General features: G+C 38.6%; 1 protein-coding gene across 5 annotated transcripts in view; it reads right to left on the reverse strand.

Moving 5' to 3' along the window:
* The window catches only part of Asah2 (N-acylsphingosine amidohydrolase 2), an 85,391-nt gene that overhangs the window by 50,297 nt on the left and 14,173 nt on the right, over window positions 1-20,921 (reverse strand). The window contains exons 2-6 of one of the 5 annotated variants that reach the window (XM_033766629.1): window positions 14,787-14,850; window positions 11,975-12,106; window positions 7,846-8,018; window positions 6,454-6,603; window positions 886-1,062 (exon numbers count right to left, since the gene is read on the reverse strand). In XM_033766629.1, the coding sequence (XP_033622520.1) occupies window positions 886-1,062; window positions 6,454-6,603; window positions 7,846-8,018; window positions 11,975-12,101 (627 nt within the window). In that variant the 5' untranslated portion in view covers window positions 12,102-12,106; window positions 14,787-14,850. Of the gene's footprint in view, window positions 1-885; window positions 1,063-6,453; window positions 6,604-7,845; window positions 8,019-11,974; window positions 12,107-13,966; window positions 14,049-14,786; window positions 14,854-20,921 lie in introns of those variants that run through there. The other 4 variants (XM_033766630.1, XM_010606285.3, XM_033766631.1 and 1 more) reach the window with 4 other exon arrangements.

The following is a 20,921-nucleotide window of genomic DNA, read 5'->3' on the forward strand; positions in this document are numbered from 1 at the left end:
TTCCCACCATCTAAGGCAAAGTTTTTCAAACTCATTTGACTGAGAGCCACAGGAAACGATGTGCTTTTCATCATACTGAACAGATACCAAGTATACCACTGAAGGCAAAAACCACAAAACAAACTCTACCCTCCCTGTGTGTCCTGTACTGTTATTTTCCAATCTATTTTACTAGAGTTCTTTCATATTCAATACTTATTGCAGCCCGTGAAATTTGTTTCATGAAATATTAACACATTACTCGCCAGCATTATGAAAAATGCTGCTAAGAAAGTTCTGCTTCTGCCAGCTCCGTTCCTGAACTTTGTGAGAGGCTAAGCTCAGAAGGCAAAGAGTAAAGAGAAAGTGTAGTTTGAATGTTGTGCGAACAAATAAATAAGTAGAAAACAGGCGAGAGGAGTACAAAGTACTCAAGCCAGGAATGGGAGAGGAGCTTGAAGGTGTGATTAGGAGTCCCATGGGGTTTGGATCTGTTCTATGGGATGGAGAAGTGAATTTGTGTGTTTACCAACTGGATCCTCCTTGCTCATTGGGAAATATTAAGATTACTAAGAATTACTTTGTAATTCCCTGATAGGTTCCTTTTCATGTGACTTTATGTGTGCCCATGCGAGGCCCTATAATTTAGAGGTTTATATGCAAAATATGTCTCTTTAGACACTAACACGGGGGCTTACTGCCTATAGAACACTTCTTTTCCAATCAAACTCAGACCTAATAAGCCAATAGCTCAGAAATGGAGCAGAAAGGAGACAGAAAGAAGAAAGATAGGCAAGTGTGCTCATACTCAGATCCCAGAGAGGTTTCTCGGCAAAGCACTAAACCATTGCTGAAACATCTGTAAGGAATAGGGAAGATCAGCCGCCCCTGGGGCTCTGTGCCTACCTTCAGGATTCCAGAGACCATGTACTCAAAGGTTCGATTGCTAAATCCTTCACTGGCAAGGACAAAAAGAGTATACTGGAAAAATCCTGCAGGGCCGGAGTGTGTGTGAGTGCCACTCAGGATAACATTGTCTCTTCGGTACAGGGATCCATACTTACTTTTCAGTCTACTCATGACCTTCAAGAAGAAAAACAGAAAAAGAACAAACCAGAGAAGCTCAGCATGAGAAAAGGCTCTGATGAGTGCAATTACTGACCCACTTTTCAAGTGGCCTTCTTCCCTCTGCTGCAGTGTATCATAGGTGGTAAGAGGTCCAAGAATCATAGCAATAGCAATAGATAACATTTTATAGATTCTTACTGTATGCAAGCGCAATGATAGGTACTTTATATACATTGCGTCACTTTAAAATATTTAAGACAACCCCAAGAAGTAGATACTGTTAGCCTCATATTTTAGCTGAGAACATTAAAGTGCTGTACACAGAAGTCAAATCAAGCTGGGAGTGGTGGCGCATGCCTGTGACCTCAGCACTGGGGAGGCTGAGGCAGGAGGATCTTCATGAGTTGGATGCTGGCCTAGACTATATAGTGAGTTCAAATCGAGCCTGAACTACACAGTGAGACCTTATCTCATTAAACCAAATAGAAAAAAAAGTGAAATGATTTTCTCACTGATCCAAATCTCACTATGAGGCCAGTGCTCTTACCCACTCATCCTTCAATACACAGTATTAACATCCAGGCACTTGTTCTAAGGACTGGGAATACAGCAAGGTGTTTTTAATTCTGCCTTAAAGATGTTTTTATCCTAGTGAAGGATAAAGACAATAAACCAGCAAATAAATATATAACACTGTTTCATATAATGATAAATACTGTGAAAAAATATTACTAGATAGGAAAAAGATAGTGGGTGTTAGGAAATGTCTTTCTGAAAAATATCTTTTCTCAGCTTTAAATGAAGAGTAAAGCCAATTGTGTAATATCTAGGGGGAAAGCATCCCAGCTGCAGTGAACAGACTTTGCAAAGGCCTCTTAGTTCCTCTGCTGCCTCTTTTTTTTTTGAGACAGGGTCTCACTATGTAGTTGAGACGGACCTGGAACTCACTATGTGGCCCAGGCTGGTCTCGAACTCACAGCGATCCTCCTGCCTCAGTCTCCCAAGTGCTGGGATTACAAGCGTACGCCACCACGCCCAGCTCTGCTGCCTCATTTTTGAAAATGAAGAATTCATTCTTCCTGACACAGACTATCACACCTACTGGTCTAAGGAAGGCATCTTCTCTGTGGAAGGACACTTGTAATTCTGGAGAAAGCCCACGTGGAAGGGAGTCATCTTATCAACACTGGCTAACAAGCAAGTAACCTTAGAAGTAGGTTCTTCAGGCTCAGCCAAGCCCCTATGCAACTGCAGTCCCAGCAAACATGTGTGTGCCCCTTCGTGACACAGAAATGATGATGTGTGACTCATTCTAACACAAGCCAAAACTATCCAACTCACCCCCTCTGTAATTTCTACCTTTGGTAATAGATGATTATTACTGCTTTAAGCCACTAGGCTTTTGGGTGATTTATTTTTCAGCAATAAATAATGAAGGTAAAGCATCATTGAAATAGTCAATGTTAACATCCAAATGCATGGCTAGTGTCTTTTTATGGTGCATATACGTTAAGAAAATAGAAAATTAACAGTGCTGCTAAGTAGCTATTTCTGATTTGCCTTCATTAGTTGCAGTCTGAAATTTGGTATTACTGTTGCTTCTTTATGTCAGATCATTAAAATAGTTCAACAAAATTGTCAAACTCAAAGCAACCACTGTCAACAGTTTCTTTGAGTATGACATAGTCTGATAAACTGTCTTACTGAGAGAAAATTCCTTTATTTATATTATTTGCCAATGTCTGTAATGTAATAGTCCTATTATAGTCAACATCAAGCCATCAAAAGTTTACCAGCCAGCTCATGGGCATTCTACATATCTAATAATTGCCCCCCATAAGCCGGTACAACCCAGTTCCAGCACATCACTGGTCTATGGGTGAGGAGCAGCCCCTGTGCCTGATGTGTATTTAACACACATAAAGACATCCAGTCAACCTCTCCTACTGTACTATAGAGCTACCCTCATTCTAGACATGTGGCTAGTGAAGAAGGACGATTTTATAAACCATCTGCCTCGTTAACCTCTCCATGCCCCCAAAGACCAGTTGTGAGGTTGCCATGTCCATACAAGCAGTCCTGTGACACCAAGAAATTTGGAAGAGAAATATGACATAATGACGAACACCCCTGTGAGCAAGAGCCCTCATGCTGTGTCCCAACAAGTCTCTGTGTTCCTTCTGTTTGACTCTCCAGCTCTAACTTCTCACCCCCACGTAATTGTCCACATGGTAATTATCCTACTCACAAAGAAGAAAGGTCTAATAGAAGAGGGAAAACAGTCAGTGAAGGCACACTATGAAGCTGAACTGAAATCAAAAGCTGACATCCTAACAATTCTGTAGCCACAACAAGATGATAGCAAAGAAAAGAACTGCAAGTAAACTTGAAGTTTCTCTTAACCTCACTCAATTTATTCTTAAAGGGCTATGTTAGGATTTTTAAATTGAATGCATTTCTTTATGTCTATTCAAGAATCAAGTCCTCAAAATATAGCAAATATTAATCTTGAATTTTATGACAAAAAAATACAAACAACACACAGGAATCTCATCCTAAAGTACAATCTCTGATGAAAAATTGACACATGGTACTTCTGGGGAAAAGAAAATCAAAAGAAATTAAGTACTTAATCATACAGTAACCATACCTGCAAATAGCCATTGGAAATAGTATACTCTCTCCTTCATGAAAGAAAAATATTTTAATGCGGAGAAAAGCAGGCACATTAATGTCTATAGCTCCCTTCTTTATTTTTAATTCATGTAAGTTTATTGGTACATTTTAAGTACACAGTATGCTGACATTCATTATTGGGAATTTGTGCCTTTATATAATATACCTTGGTTTTTATTTTCCCCAATCCCCTGCCTTCCCTTCAACCCCTCCACCCTTCCCTATTTACAATGTCTAAAAGTATAAATGAGGATCAAAATGTATAGTAGATAATGTGAAATGGGAAGAAAAGGTCCAAAGGGGGAGGGGAAGGTAGGAGGCGGGGAGAAGGTAAAGGAATAAATATGAGGAAGGAAAAGAACAGAAATACGGCTCCCTTCTTTATTGTTATCTTACATTCCATTTCTTACTGCTAACACTCTTGGGAGAATAACATAGAAAGAGTTAGAAAGTCCTTCTGTTATTTGGTTTTCCTGCCTACCTCACCGCTCAGAGATTTTCCCCAGTCTTAACTGTATGCTGGAAACTTCACCAATCTTAGAGCTGAAACTGAAAATCTACCTAAAGCCCGATGTTGAAAAAGATCTTCATGGCACTTATTTAGCTGTATTAACTTTTCTCACCTCCCCTTGGATTACTAAACAGGTTTAAAGGCCTTCCCACTGGGTCTCAGATGTCACATGACGTCCGACATTGACAAGATAAGCATTTATAAAGAAACACATTAAAGCCCTCTCCCTTCTTCCACTCCAGTCCTACAGTCTATTTTGTGACTCACCTGTTTTTTCTAATGCTCCTACCATTGCCAGTCAGAACTGTTTTCAATTCCTCCCTATGTATCCTTGGATAACTTGGTTTCCAAATCTGTCTAAAGACATATTAGAACTGCTCTCATTTTAATGTTTATTTATACACATATAAACCACACACACACACACACACACACACACACACACACACACACACACACACACACACACACACACACACACACACACACACACACTTACTTACTTATTTATTTATTTATTTATAAACCAGTACCTGGCTCATCGTGAGTATCATATGTTAGCTTTTATAGATATTCTTCTACAAATCTCATTAGCATTTAATTTCATCTCTTATCACCATGAGGTCTCTCATGCCAACCCATTGAAGACCTCTATGCCAACTTCAAATGATATAGATGAAAGTGTCAGGCAAATTTAATAACCCTTCCTGAATCCCTAGCTTCTGTTTGTTGTTCTTCCAAACATACAATGTTTTATAAAATTCTTCCGTATGAAATACCATTTGTTTGAAATACCTAGTATAGTTACTTTTTCCTAACTAGACTCTCACCTATAGTGCCTCAATACTAAAGAATCTGCTGAATGTGTCCTAACCTCTCATTCAACTTTATTTCAACCATATCAAACATCACTGCCTAAATTATCCTGAAACAAAACTGTGTCCACATCACTCCACCATTCAAAAGTTTTATAAGATTCCCATCAAAAAAACAACGTGGCATCCCAGACTCTCCACAATTATTACCAATAAATACCTTCCAACTACATGTCCCCATACATCTTAACAGAACTCTTCCGTTCCCTGAAAAAGCATCTACATGTGTTCATGCTGTCCTTTCTGTCTGCTCTCTCTCCCTCCCTATTTTAACCATCTCAAATTCTACACCCCAAAAGTCATTTCCATTACGAAAATACTTTTCTATTCCCATTTCCCAAATCCTCAGCTGATGATTCTTTAAAATATATATATCTATATATATATAGATATATATATATAGATATGTATAATGTCCCCAAATTCTGTGGTATTTGTTCCTCTAAGATTATTTTGTTTAATTGAGTTTATTGGTACATTCTAGGTATACAGTACAGTTACATTCACCATTGGGATCTTGTACCTTTACATGACAGGTCTTGGTTCTCATTTTTTCCCCTTGTCCCTGCCCTCCCTTCACCCCCTCCTCTCATCCCCATTTACAAACACTTTATTTCCATTTTTTCATTTTCTCATATTTTTTCTTTTCCCTCAGGATTTAAAGCTTAAGTTTCTTACCTTTAAGTAGGCTGAACCTAGTGAGTTGTTTAATAGAATAGGGTAAACATAATGATCTGTAACTTCATCTTTTTGCTGTCATTTAATGATAAATGCTACTTTCTGCTTTCACTCTACAACAAATACTTTTGCTTAGTCCTCTTTTGATTCTGTGCCTTGTGATTCTGGGTTGAGAGAAGAACCCACCAGCTGGATGGTAACAATACAAACACAACCAGAATAATATACTGAATCCCTGTGTGCTGGTCACCTAGTTTCCACAATTACCAATCCATGGCCAACATGATCAACGTTGCATTTTAATTCTCATTAACTAACTCCTTGCAACTCTTCTCAATTGTCTGAGAACTTGACAGGAGATTAGTGAATAATTAGCACTCTCAAACTTCTAACAAGTATCATTAAACAAGTAAGGTCACCTGGAACATAATAAGCTTCCCAAAATATTAGCGCTCATAGTAATAAATCACCTGCAAAATTGAAACCAAGTTTTGATCAAAGATTACTTAAATGTATTGATGATCATTCTTCTTGTACAATTGTCTGCTGGGCTGGCAACAGCATAATGTTGAAGGCAGTAGAAACCAGGAGTGCTCTGTTATAGTCGCATTTATCTACAGACTTTTTCTTAAATGATGCCATGTCTTTTACCTCTGAATCACTTACCTCCAGCCTGAGTCGTTGGGACACCATGCCTATTTCGATGCTGACAAACACCACTCGATTTGATCCATCAGGTTCAGCCATGATGAAAGCACGACTGTACAGCCTCGTCAGCAGGCCTTGTGCATTCTGGCCAGCTTTGCCAAAGCCCATCTAAAGAGAAAGAGAGACTCAGAGCCATTTGTCTTACTTCCCTGATACCAGCAACCAGGTGCAAACATTTCAGAATAGACTTCTTCAGAAAGACAAAGATAAAATCCACATAATACTCTGGCTCTGGGTGAGAGGATACGTGAATTTTTACAGATATAAATAATAAAGCCAAATAATAATAGAAGCTTTAATCTTGTAAAAAATATGCAAAGGCAAAGTATTAATCAGACTGGAAGAATGCACTCTCTTGCATTAAGGCAGGGAGGGAGCTGAATTGGCTTAGGAGGAATTGGAATTTAGGAATAATGATTAGTACACTACAGGCCTTTGAGGGCCTCTCTGCTCTTTGGAATGAAAGCTTCTGTTTGTCTTCTTCAAGCTCCACACTGTTCAGGAACTTCATGAAGTTTGGACATACCCCCCATTGGCTGCCTGTGATTTCTTTTTTCTGAAGAAAATGCAATCTTATGTCCTTTACTAAGGATATCTCACATTGGCTTTTACCACATTACTGCTCCCTGAGTTCAGCCAAGTCAGATCATACATACTTATCCTAAGTCCCCTCATTTGCCACTTCATAAAACCCACCCATCAAAACTATGCCCAGTTCTTTAGAACACTCTTCCACTTTTGGCTTCCCCCTCATGAGAATGTACATTCAGAGTTCACATTACTGGGGAACTTTTAGAATAGACAGCTTGTAATAACTCTTAGAAGCTAAAGATTATTCAATAAGTGAAAATAAATCCCATCTGACAACTTCACAGTCTAGTTCCTAGGGAGGTATTGACATGAATAGGCATTTCTACCGTCATAGTCACAGAGTCACGTGCCAACAGATAACACTCCACCCGACCCATAGAAGTGTTTTATTTCGCTGGCTTGATGTTGGCCAACACCAGATTTCCAATTTTAACTATAGTTGCCTGCATTTTTCAAGTGAGAGATTTAAAGCCTCAAACCTTCAATTCATAGATTTTTCTGGCTTCTCTGGACAAAACTTTAAGACAAGGAAGTCCTGAGCCCACAGCTCTACTCATATAAAGTGATCAATTCACTTTACAAAGGAGTTGAATAAAAGCTTCCCTCTTCCTTACAGGATGATACTCCTTGTCCTACACAGCAGCATCAACTGAAAAGCTAGAAGATAATGATGATGTAATAATCAGGAATGAATGCAGGAATCAAAACATTAAAATTACTTGTTTCATAGTCTTCTTAAGAAAATCATCATCTACCTACCAAACTGATATCTGATACTTGTCCTGTGCAGTCAGCTCGCCCAACACCAATATGGTACCCACTAAAGTTCTGAAACAGAGGAGGCTCTGGTGTTGCTGGAGAGGCTTGGGTGTCTGTGGGACTCTGGCTTGCTGAAGTGGGTTGGGTTGTTAAAAAACCATGGTTCCCTGAATCTAAAACAGAGTAAGATATCAGAGAAACAATAATTCAGTATGCATATTTGTCTGCTTCAATTAAAAAATCTGTGTACATTTCTTCCTATTTCACATTGTCAATTATAGCATTGGGATCTTATGTACTATTATAGTTTTTCACACCAGAGAAACTATTAGGTATTTACACCTGTAGGGTTCATTTTGTCTCACTGTTCTGCTTTGTTTTCTTAGTAATGGGTATTGAACTCAGGTCTTTGCACTTGCAAGGCAGGCAGCAGAACCACTGAACTAAATCCCCAGGCTAAAGGTGTAGGGAAAGTGGGAAGGGTAGGGGAAAGGCAATGAGGGAAAAGAAAAAATATGAGAAATGAAAAAATGAAATAAAGTGTTTGTAAATGGGGAGGGGAGGAGGGGGTGAAGGGAGGGCAGGGACAAGTGGGAAAAATGAGAACCAAGACCTATTATGTAAATTTACAGGATCCCAATGATGAATGTACCTGTACTGTATACCTAAAATGTACCAATAAACTCAATGAGAGAAAATCTGTGTACATTCTCTTATAACAAGATATACAGTGAAAAGCATCACATCAGCCTGTCTGAAGTCATAATTCAAAGTAGGATTTTTTTTCTTGGGACTAGAATGTTTAACACTGAAAGTCCTAAGCCTTTTTAAAATGTCCTTCAGCTTCTCGTCATGAGTGTTTCTGTGTCACATTCACTCATTTCATTCATTTGCACTGCTTTCTGTTCCAAGCAAACAGAACAGATCCTAGATTCCTGCCATACAGCTTGCTAAATCTAATTTCTGGCAATTTGTGTCTTCCATTCTCTCCATTCAGACCCCTAACTCCATTCCTCTCCACCAACCAGTCTCCTCCACTGTCTTCAGGTCCATTTCCATCACACCTAGTTCCTAGCTCAACTCCTCCCTCCTAGATGCCACCCAGCTGTCTCTACTCTGCTCTGGTTCTCTGTGGCCTTCTAAAGCTTTTATTAGTGCAATTAGATCACTGTATACTTGGTGACATACTTCCACTTTACTTTATGTCTGTGTGTGTGTATTTATACATACACATATATAACACACATGACTATCAAGGAGGCAAAAAGACATAGAGATTAAGAGGTAAATGCAAAAAATAAATTGCGTGGGCATGAAACCTTACTCTACCAGTTACTAACCAAACAAATTGCTCAATATATTTCACCCCAATTTTCTCATTTATGTAATGGACAAAATATAAATGCTTCCTGGGATTGTTTTGAACCACAAATTGCTAATACACTTTAAACCTATAGAACAACAGCTGGTACATAGGTTTCATTCTCTTAACATATTTAGAAACTGTATATATATTATATATATATAATTTATATATAATATATACATATTTTTTAATTTGTTGATTTGTTTGCTTTCAGCCCCACACAATATCCAAGAACATCCAGGGCAGTAAATGTAAGTCACAAGGCGTTAGTGGTCAGAAAGTATAGTCAAGGGACTTATAGCTGACTTTTGGGATTCTAAAATTTTGGAACTAAAGATATTAGTGATCACCTGGTCCCTTCTCCTTAGAGTTACAAACAAGGAAACTGAAGCTTGAAGAAGTGGCTTAGGCCACTTCATAAAGAACATGAGATGAGTCAGGTGCCCAAACCAGATCCTCACATACAACCTAATGCTCTTTCCATCAAATTCTTGGTGGAGTCCAAACCTGTCTTATCCCTAGGCCCACATTTCCTACTTAACATCAAATATTGAAAGGAGAGAAGCGATATGTGTGCTTTTCCCACACGACTATAGAAATGCTGCATCCACTAAAGCCAAGCCTAGCACACTGCCAAGAACAACTTCTTTACGATCTTGGAGTCTTTGTTCCCCATATGTAAAATGGCACTGCAAATAACCCCTGCCTTTGCAGGAGTATTGTGATGAGAAAATAGTATAGAATCCTTACTACAGTGTTCCACACAAATAAAACAACACATATACAGTAATTACTACCATGAGAATAATATGAGTATAATTATTAGTAACCTCGAGTCTCCACCTCCTAGTTCTCTAATCTGGGGAGCTAAAACTAAGCCCCAAAGATCTTTTCATATCCACCACTGCAAGACCCTCTGCTCTGTCAGTCAATGGAATAGGGAATGTCTGTTCTTCTGATCCCACAGGGAATTCAAAACACCACGAAAGAGAAGACTAAATTTTAAAATTCCATCTCTGAGCTGGGAGTGGTGGTACATGCCTGTAATCCCAGCTACTTGGGAGGATAGGACAGGAAGATCACAGCTTTAAGGCCAGCCTGGGCAACTTAGCAAGGCTTTGTTTCAAAATAAAAACTTCTGGAGATGTGGCTCAGTGGTACAGCTCCCCTGGGTTCGATCCCTAGTATAGAGTGGGTAGAGGAGGTTCCATCTCCACTGTCATTTTGTCTGAAGCCAGCCCTCCCTTCACTTTTGGCAAAGCACGCATTCCCACCTGGGTTCGCAGTTCACAAGTATGAACCCTAAAACTAAAGAAAGGCTGCATCAACAGTGTGTAATAGCTAAAACTTGGAAACAGCCCAAGCGCCCACCAGCTGGAGACCGGATAAAGACGTGGGTTTTTTATATAATGGAGTACTACTTAACCATAAAGAATGAGAAATTAGAGATATTTACAGCTAAATGGATGCACACTGAGGCCATACTGTTAAGTGAAATAAAGAGGACAAACATGGGTAAATACTGAGTAGTTTCTCTGGTGGGAGAAATTGAAAGTGTAAATAAGGATCAAAATGTATAATGGATAATGTAAAATGAGAAGAAAAGGTCCAAAGGGGAAGTGGATGGGTAGGGGTGGAGGAAAGGAAAGAAGGGAAAGAAAGAAATATGAGAAAAGGGAAAAAATGGAAATAAAGTCTTTGTAAATAAGGAGGGCTGCAGGGGTTGAAAGGAGGGCAGGGGAAGGGGAAAAAAATAAGAATCAAAATATGTCATGTAGGGCTGGGGATTTAGCTCAGTGATTCTGTCACCCAGTTCACAAGCAGAAGGACTCGAGTTCTATCCCAGTACTGAAAAAAAAAAAAACAAAGAAAGAAACAAACAAAAGATATATCATGTAAAGGTACAAATTCCCAATGATGAATGTCATCGAACTGTATCCCTAAAATGTACCAATAAACTTAATGAATTTTAAAAACAAAAGGCTAGGGGATTTAGCTCAGTGGTACTGTGTCTGCTTCCCAAGCACAAGGTCCTGAGTTTGATCCCTGGTACTGGAAAAAAAAGAAAAAAAGGCTGCATCATACCCATTTCCAGTTTTACCTGTAAATATAGTCCATATAGTTTCAAAACTTAAATTTATTTCTAAAGCACACCAAAAAAATTGCGATCTAAAAATCCCAATTTTCAACTTCTCATGAAAATTTGGATCTAAAATTATGTGACACTGTGACAACAAGCGCTCAGGAGAGTAGACCCCCTTCTCCAGAATGTGCCTGCTTCTACCTTGTTCTGTCTCCGCACTCTACCTCATTTACAGAACTCTACAAGGATTTGAGTCTGAGGCTTATTTCCCTGAAGCTTTCCACAGACCAAGTGGCATTCACTGAGAGTTTCGTTCTTCCTCTGCCCTCGGGAGAAAAGGATGCCAACAAGGAAGCAAAGAGAAGGATTAGAGGCTGGGAGCAAAAGCTGATATTGTTGGGCTTGAACAGTCTTGGACTGTGGTTAGATGAATGGAAAAGCTAAAGGCAAATATAGACATGTGCCTGTCAATTGGCTATTTGAGGGCAAAGGTGCATTTGATAAAAACAATTGCCATCCATGCAGAAGGAGTGATTAAATAAAGACAGGTCGCCAATCCAGACTGCTTAAGTACACACTGAAACAGTCAGCAGACATTGCTTCTTATCTTGATATCCCCAATAATCAAGAAATTTTCTGCAGACCTAGGAATCGTACCCCACAGGGCCAATGACACTTGCCTTTGTGGTTTTCAATGGTTCCACTGGTGATAAACAAGAGGCTGAGAAGAGCCACTGTAATGGCAGTCATCATTACAAGGAGGAAAATCAGGAATGTCTCCAGCGTGGAGAAAGCACGTTTTGCCATTTCTCCTGAGACAAGAAATATGAGAGAGGAAAAAAAAAAGACAAAAATCACAAGTTAAAAATGGGTGTATTTCAAACCGCCCAAGGGTAATAGAAATTAGCTCTTTTGTATTAAAAGATTACGCCAAGGATAGAAAGTATACAGCACGCTTACCACAAGCTCCATATCCTAAACCAATGGCCTCCAACACCCACCAATTACAACAGGTTTCGAGACAGCTCAGCTATGGTTTCAAATCACAGCACAATGCTCCCCCTGGCAACTGGCAACTATGATTTGGCCCTGGTGACTGAGATAATATCTATTTCCTCTCTCGATTCAAGCATACAGCTTCCTTATGGGAATGATGGCTGTTGAGAGATCTGTACATGGGCCGAGACTGGAATTCGGTCAGAAAGGGTGATCGATGAACACACACTGATTTGTTTAGGGGAAAAGCGAATGCGGTTAGAGCTATCCTCCATGTTCTAAGTAAAATTATTTTCTCCACATGGAGGATAAAACTCATATAACTTTGGTCTTCATGTACTAATTTTCAATTATTACCTGGTGAGGAAAGGATATAGGAAAGGGATTGGTATTTCTCGTCTCAGGCCAGGCCTTAGTAAAATTTGTCTTTCAGTGATCAGAATTATTCCACACATTTTGCATACTTATGTTTTATAAATGCACTTTTTACAGATTGCTTTCAATGTTTTTGAGAAATCAGCCCTCAGAGTGGGCCGATGGAAGCTAAAATTGTAACGTATATCTCATATATTGTAACAAGAAGTAAAATACAGTGGTTAAAAACTGGCTTCCAAAATCTAACTCCAGAGCTTAAGTCTCATTTCTGCCACGTACTGGGTCATCTTAGGATATCTTACCTCAATACTGAATCTCAATTTCTGCATCTTCAAATAGGAACATAATGATAATTCTAGAAACTTTCTCATAGAATAACTATAAAAATAAGGTGGTATAATGCAAATGATACTACTTTTCTTCCATAGGATGTAATAAGTGTTCAGAACGTTAGCATTTATTATTATGTTTCAAAGCAACAAAGACTCAGGGCTCCTCTCTATTTTTTGAAAGGAGGGTTATAAGAAGCTAATGCTAATGGATTATTGGAGTCAGAGGTGAGATCTTCAGAGGCCATTTTCTTAATTCATGTATGAGGATAAATAAACAATAATAGGGGCTTGAAATCCCAGGATCTTTTCTTCATATGAGTGATTTGTAGCTGTGACACTGCTAATCCAAATCGCAAAATGGCAACAAATAGATGCATTTACTATGGCCCAAACAACTTTTTGTTTTTGTTTCAATTTTACTTAGATGACAAAATAAAAGATACTTTCTGTAGTCTCTCTGTAAGGATAAAGTTTACATTTATAAATCTGAAAGTTCAAATTTTCTCTTACACGCATCCATAAATATGGCAGCAGCTGTGCTTTAGTTACAGCAAGCATTCTCCAACCTGCTAATCACCACCCATCCAGCCTTATCCCTCTAAATCACTCCCTGGACTTTGTAGGGATTTGATTTCACAATTCTAAGTCTAGAGGTGAAACATCAGGATAGCAGCAAACACGACAGGTAGGACAGAACAGCTCCGATCAAAGATGCAGGACATCTCACAGCTCCTGGGTAATGGGCAACTTTCTTCATCCTTTAATCACGCATGCAGTCACCTTTGCCTCACAGCAAGGATAACTTTAAATCTAGGGCAAAATTAGTTCCATTGCTGCCTTCCTCCTAACTTCTATCAGCAGTTCTGGGAATTCCCAAAATGCAGTGAAAATATGCTTCTAAAACTTTCATAACTAAAGAGATGTACTAGACAGTAGCTGCTTCCCCACAGGAAACTTCAAAACCATTACCTAGTTTTTGTGAAGGCTTTATTTTCTGAGCTTTCTTCTAAGCCAAGATGACCAACTTGATGTCTCAAGTCCAGAGCTGATTGTGTGTGTAAATGTACACAGGATCCTGTGTATCAAATTGGTGGTACAAATTTATATATGTATATGTACTTTTATTATGTATAATTTAATTTTATTGTAATCTGTATATAGCTAGAGATATATAGATTTTTTTGCTAGTTCTGCTCTGCCAAACTGAATACCACCACCAATCTTCTAGACAAAACAACAGTAGTATTTGATTGCACATAAAAACTTCTATCTCTTACTCAGACTTGAATGGTCTATCTCATACAGTTCACCACTGTATTTACCTGCCACAATCGCTACAAATCTTTTTAAACCACTTTGGCTAATTTTACCATCACCTTTAGAGAAATCAAAATTTAGGTTTGCATTATTTATTTGCTCCTGATGATTCAGACATGAATTTGAATATGAAGCATCTTGAATTTGAATATGTAAATGCACTTGAAGAGATAAGCACATGATTACATCTCAAATGTCTCTAGATTTCAGAATGGTTCTCACTTGTAAAAAACCTGTACAAGCTTGGAAATGAGACTCTTATGACACAACAGCAAGTCATTTAACATATCATTTATCACCTCGGAGACCTGTTTTTCAAGGTGTCAGTAAAAGGTAACAATTTGGCAAAATGAGTTTCCAATTCTATAAAAATGAACTGGAAGCTATAACATTTTGTCAAGATCTCTGATATAATAAGATGAATCATGATTCCCTTTTTTCCCTCCCTCTCCAAGAAAACAATCATTCTTACCTGATTCTACCACTTAGAAGAGTGTCTGTATCCTAGCTAGGCTTAGACTTCTCAACTTGAAAACCTGCTGAAGAAAGAATTTTATAGTCACATCCAACAAAGTTAAAGTTCTCATTAGCATATCTTTGTAGGCTAGGTAGCAGGATAAGATTAAAGATTGATATTTTTAAAAACAGCTAATACATGCAAATTCTCCTAGGACAGTCATTGGACACAGAGTGCAGAAGGCCTCCTAGGCTAAAGGTCATGTCGAACTTTAAACAACTCTTCCAGTATAACAAATTCTGTGGGAAGCCTGCAATCCAGAATTCTCTCTCTCCCTCTCTCTCCCTCTCTCTCTCTCTCTCTCTCTCACACACACACACACACACACACACACACACACACACACACGGAGTCACAGACTTATTTACCACTATCTGCCTTATTTATTTACCACTAGTCACAGAACCAGTAATCAGAAGCAGCAGTCATGATTGGTGGACATAGGCATAGGTATGGATACCAGAAGGCAATATTTATACCAGTCTCAGAACAGAACAAGCAGTCTTAAATTTTAGGCACTTGCAAGAGAATGCAAAGTTTTAGATTTACTAAGAATAGAAATAATTATACAATAGAATACAAATATCATACAACCATTACAATTATATGAAAAATTTAATGATGTTGAAAAATTACCGATAATATCTGGTTTACATTACAATACAATATGATCTCACTTTTAAAGTTTTCTCTTCTCTCTCTCTCTCTCTCTCTCTCTCACACGCACACACATATATAACAGCAAAATATTAGGCAGTAATTATCTAGTGATGTTGGATGGTTTAAATTTTCATTGTTTGCCTCTGTAATAATAGCCATATGCCATTTGTAATGGGGAAAATAAACTGTTTCTCCTTCTCTTAGAGAATGTATTCTATAAAGCAATATAAATAGCAGTGGCCCACAAGAGACAAAGAAAACGAGAAAGGGGCCAACTCTACTGATTTTGTTTGCTTGTTTGTTTTTCATAGTAACTCAGAGGTGTCCAGAATGCCACAGGTAAGCTGCTAAATTCTTTGCAGAGTAGGAAAACAGGCCAGCCCCCAAAGTTCCAAATGGAACACTAGTGTCTTCAACTAGATCATTTAATAGTCTATCTTAGATATTTTTCTGCTTTTACAAAAGGAAATAGATTAAACCATGGTAGTGAGCAATTTTTGTATTATTACGTTAGAATCCTGGGTTACAAGCAACAGAGAACAAATCTACCTAATTTAAGATGGGGAAACCAGGCCAATTCATAGCAAGAAAAGCTCAGTTCAGTCTCGGAAGAGCAGCAATCAGGGAAGGTCTGCAGGACTAGAGAGCAGGGATTATGGGAGCATCTCTATGTAGTGTTGCCATTGAGATGGATGCTTCTCAGTTACCTTAGGTCTCTGAGTAGCTCTGTTCAGCATTGGGTGCTGACTGGAACTACCTCAGGTCATTTATTGACCCTTTATTTAAATGAAAATTCTAACAAGATCATGCCTAAAGAGGGAAGGACAGTTTTCCTGAATAATATCAAGAAGGAAGAGATACCGAACAGATAAAAATAGGCCACTCGTGAAGTGCTGCTGGATTTCATTCTCCTGTTCTCCTCCCTTGCAGTGGGAGGCCCCCAGGGTGACTCATGTTCTCTTCCAAACCTCTCTTTCCTCATAAAAAGGAGATATGGTTCTGTCTTAGTCACTTCCTCATTGCTGCAACACAATATTGAACACCTACAATTCAAAGAAGAAAAGGTTTATTTGGGCTCACATGGCACATCCATTTACCAGTTTGGATCTTGGCAGCATGACTCTCAGGTGGCAGCCTGCCAGCTGTTCCTGGATTCCACAGTCTGCTTCCTTATTCTGTAGCTGTGACCAAAGTTGGCTATCCCAAAGCAGCTCAGTTCTGTGATTTAAAAACTGGACAGTTGTTCTTAGGAGCTCAGCCTCAATCCTCTGTCTTCAGCCTTTTCTATGAGGCTGAGAGTTGTTGCTCTCTATCCTTTACTAGGCCTTTTCTTTTTAAGCTCCTCAGAGGGGGATTCTGTAATCTCTAGCTATGAACCTGTCTAAGCTAAATCTCACACTCCAAGAATTGGACTCACTGTATGCCAAGCTGTCTCTGAGAATATTTTTAAACTTAAAAATAACAAGCCGTCTGGCACAATAAATTTTTTGTTAGGTCCAAAAAACCTTAGTTTTAAGTATATGCAGGGTTAGGGTTGCCATCTCATGGTATTGCACAGGATGGAGAAATCTCCTTGAACTTCAAAGCAGTTTCACCACCAGTTCAGGAAAGGGTCACCTTTCCACTTGTCTCAGTTTAGCCTTGATTTCAACCAGCAAGTGATAAGAGATCCCTTCCGATCTATGTTTCTTATTTAAGCACTTTTGCACCCACCATATGCTGAGTCTGAGGCTACAACTAGGGTTGTGTCATAGTGAACTGGGGAGCCCCAGTTCCCAAGGGCAGTCCCAGGTTCAAACACAGTGGCAGGGCAGGAAGAAGAAAGAGCATGATAGAACAGGATACCACCAATCTTCTTTCCCCCAGAAATTCGTAAATCTCACATTCACAGCAAAGGTTACAAGTAGATTCTGATAATCCTACAGTTTCCAGAGCACAGGAAATCTACACCAGAATTTCTCTCTTAAAATTTACCTTAATTCTGCCATAGGTAAAAAGGAAAAAGATAAAGAGGTATTGAGCTGGGAAGGACTGGGATTTGAATCTAAAGATTATGATTTGTTTTCTGAATCTCTGAGCTTTATTTTACTGATTATAAAAACAGAGATCTTAATAATAAATTACCTCATTCAGAGAACTTATCTCATTTAAAGCTCTTTACTAATACAGTTAGTTATTAAATTAATTAGGATAAGTGTGCATACCCAAGAGTGTGTAAGTTTTGTGTGTTTTCAAACCTATACACCAGTTATCTTTTCTTGGTGTATCTCTTATGCCTGGTTCCAAAGATCTTCCTCAGAGCTTCATAAGTTCTGCCTTGAAGTGGAGTGTCTTTTGCTACTTTCAACACATTCAGAGGGCTTAAAAATCTAGATAAACTGAAATTGTAAATCTCCTTATTTCTCCTTTTAGATAAACAGCACAGAGCTGCATAACCGTTTCCAGACTATCTGAAAATTATTCCTAGATGATTTTTCTTTTTCCAAAACCATAGATAAGAATTTATTCCATTTGACAGCGACAAATGTGACTGGTTTGGCATACAAGATTACAAAGGTAGACTGGGAGAGAGCAGGCTACAGCTGCCTTTACCGTCATTTCAGGGACAGCATGACAATATCTTTTGATGTAATTCTTGCCCTCTGCATAAATCTCAGATGCTTCATGTCTCCTGCCTGGATTGTGCATCAACAGGAAAAGTTCCTCATTATCCTTCAATAAAACTTGGAAAAGAGAGACTAAAAAAGAAAAATCTGATTGTATGAAAGTCCATCTTGACTCAATTGATATTCTCTATCTAACACAGGGAAGGAGAAAGGAGATGCTGAGCAGTTTGGCATGAAGTTATATTGTCTTAAATATATCAGGCACAAACAAACCTGAGGAGGAACTCTGAGTGGTAAGAACCACCCACTTCCCTGTCTGGAGCAAACTTATTGGCAAACATGTGTTAGAGAATCCCCTATTAGAGCAGTCAAGAGACAAAACATATAACCCCTATGCTAGAGAGTGAAAACACAGCATTTCTCACATTCTTACCGCAGTTGTCTAACCTCTTCCCAAGGACAATCTAGTTAAGATCTAGGGGTGTGGAGAAAGAAAAAAGTTCTTGCTGCTGTATGTACCACCTGGAAGGATAATGCCTTCAGGAGGACTTAGCGCCCTAAATTTATCATTGATTTGAGTGGTGATAGAGCCACGCATCGGAAATATCCAAGCTCAAAAGATACAACCAACAAAATAAGAGTGTCTATCTGATACTCCCTCTACTTTATGGAGCTCAGCGCCAAGCCTTGAAGTGAACTGGAGGCTGGGGCTTGGGATCTGAGGTAGAAAAGTTAAGGAAACTCCAATTTGAGATAAATAAGCTCCCCAAGAGTCCAAAAGGCCAGCCAAGGAAAATTTATGCAAAACTGCCAGATTAACAAAGGGAATCACGCAGGAATCTTGAATTTGGAGAAGTTAAGGACAAAATCCAACTTAGGTCAGAGCCCAGAGGCTGTCAGACAGGTTGACGAGGCACCAGTCCATATGAGTGGAAGTAGGGTATATGTCTTCCACAAGTGGTATGCACGACTCCAGTTTATGGGTCAGGAGAATAGAGAGACTTGTGTGAGTTGGGCTGGCTTATCCACCTGTACAAGAAAGCAATAATTAAAACAGCTTTGTGAGGTCTTATATGTAGACACTTATCAAGCCAGGGCAAGAACCTTTTTAAAATACTTTTAAAATAAAATGAAATAAGCATATTGAATTCTTAGTATGGTTCAGACATCGTCTTAAAAACATCGCATGAATTGCCTCACATAGTCGCAAAAACTCTATGGGAATGGTAACATTCCATTCCTCAATTTACATTTGAATTTAAAAAAAAAACTGGTCACCGAGAAGTTAAACAAATAGGCAAAGGCAACATGGACAAACTAGATTCAAAATCAGATCATTGTCCTCAGAGTTCTCTAATAATAGAGCTCTTTAATCATTAGCTACAGTATGCAACATAAGTATGTGCCTTTCAATAATAGTAACATACTTGAAAGCCTCAAAATAACAATAAGATAATGCATACAAAGTAATCCTTACCCACAATGCTATTATAAAAAGCAATCAAACATTTGAACTCAGGGCTTATTAGCAGTAAGGATTCTTCTAGGCCAACCTCTTTATCACAGAGATAAAGTCAAGTTACTTGCCCAAGGTCACTGTGGTGGGTACGTGCAGCACTCATTCCTAGCTGGTTCTCTATGGCTTTGCAGGGATATAGCAAGGTAATGTTTTCCCCTCCAGTGGTTACCACCAAAGAGCTGTGGATGGCAGTGACACGTGTCACTTCTGGACTGTGCTATTTCATACCTAGGCATTTGGGGGGTGTGGTGTGAGTCCCACATGGTCTCTCTTCCTCCACCACGGTCACCATGTGTCCCAAATGCCAGTTTACAAAACCTCTGAGTCACCACATGGAAGCTACCAACCTGAGAATCATCAGACTAGGAGTAGGCTTGACACAACAATAAATAAACATGTGCATATGAAGCAACTAAGATTTGGGGGAGGTTGCTTCCACAACAAACTTCCTGCCCAACCTGGTTAGTACAACTACAATGCCATTTAATAAAAATGATACCTTATCAAAATTATTGTCTCTTTTTTATTAGTCCAATAAACACCTTAAATTAAAGGGTTTTGTCCCTACTTTTCAAAAAATACAACAATTTCTTTAATTCAATATCAAGTTTAATGCAATTTCGACTCTAAAACATAATAAAAAACAGGAAGTAAATTTAAAAATTACTCTAGATCACAAAAATTCATGAAGTAAAGCCCATCCCTTTTATACCACAGAGAAAGCACTTCAACTCATTCAGATCATGATGAAGTTTAATTTACATGCAATTCTAAACAATTGTCCTTTTTTCTTCTGATCATAGATCTTTTTTTTTTTTTTTTTTTGGTACTGGGATTGAACTCAGGACCTTGCACTTGTGAAGCAGGTGCAGTGCCACTGAGCTAAATCCCCGGCCATCTTGTGATCATAGAAAGTTAGAATAATCCAGGTTTTTGGAATCCAGCACACAGGCAGCAAAGTGAAAGTTGAAAGAGACTCAGATGAGAATGGCTCAGTCCCTTTAGTGATTAGAATAACAATTTGGGTCATTTAATGATCTCTAAAACAGAAGAATGTGTAACACATTTGAAAATACCCCAAGATGTTTGTTTTGTTTTGGTTTTCCACTTTGGGACTGAAATAAGGAAGTGCAAGTTTTAAATCTACTAAAACACACACAAAAAGACAGAAAGAGACAACTGGACTAACCCATTTCAAAATGATACTTTTTTTTTTGTGCTACAAAGGTAATTTTTCTAAAGGGGTGATTTCAGGTATAGGCAAAAGACACAATGAATAAATAATTTCCCAACCTAGCCAAAAAA

The sequence above is a fragment of the Fukomys damarensis genome, unplaced genomic scaffold (assembly GCF_012274545.1).
Source record: "Fukomys damarensis isolate Sample0158 unplaced genomic scaffold, DMR_v1.0_HiC HiC_scaffold_20, whole genome shotgun sequence".
In the NCBI taxonomy this organism is placed as follows: Eukaryota; Metazoa; Chordata; class Mammalia; order Rodentia; family Bathyergidae; genus Fukomys; species Fukomys damarensis.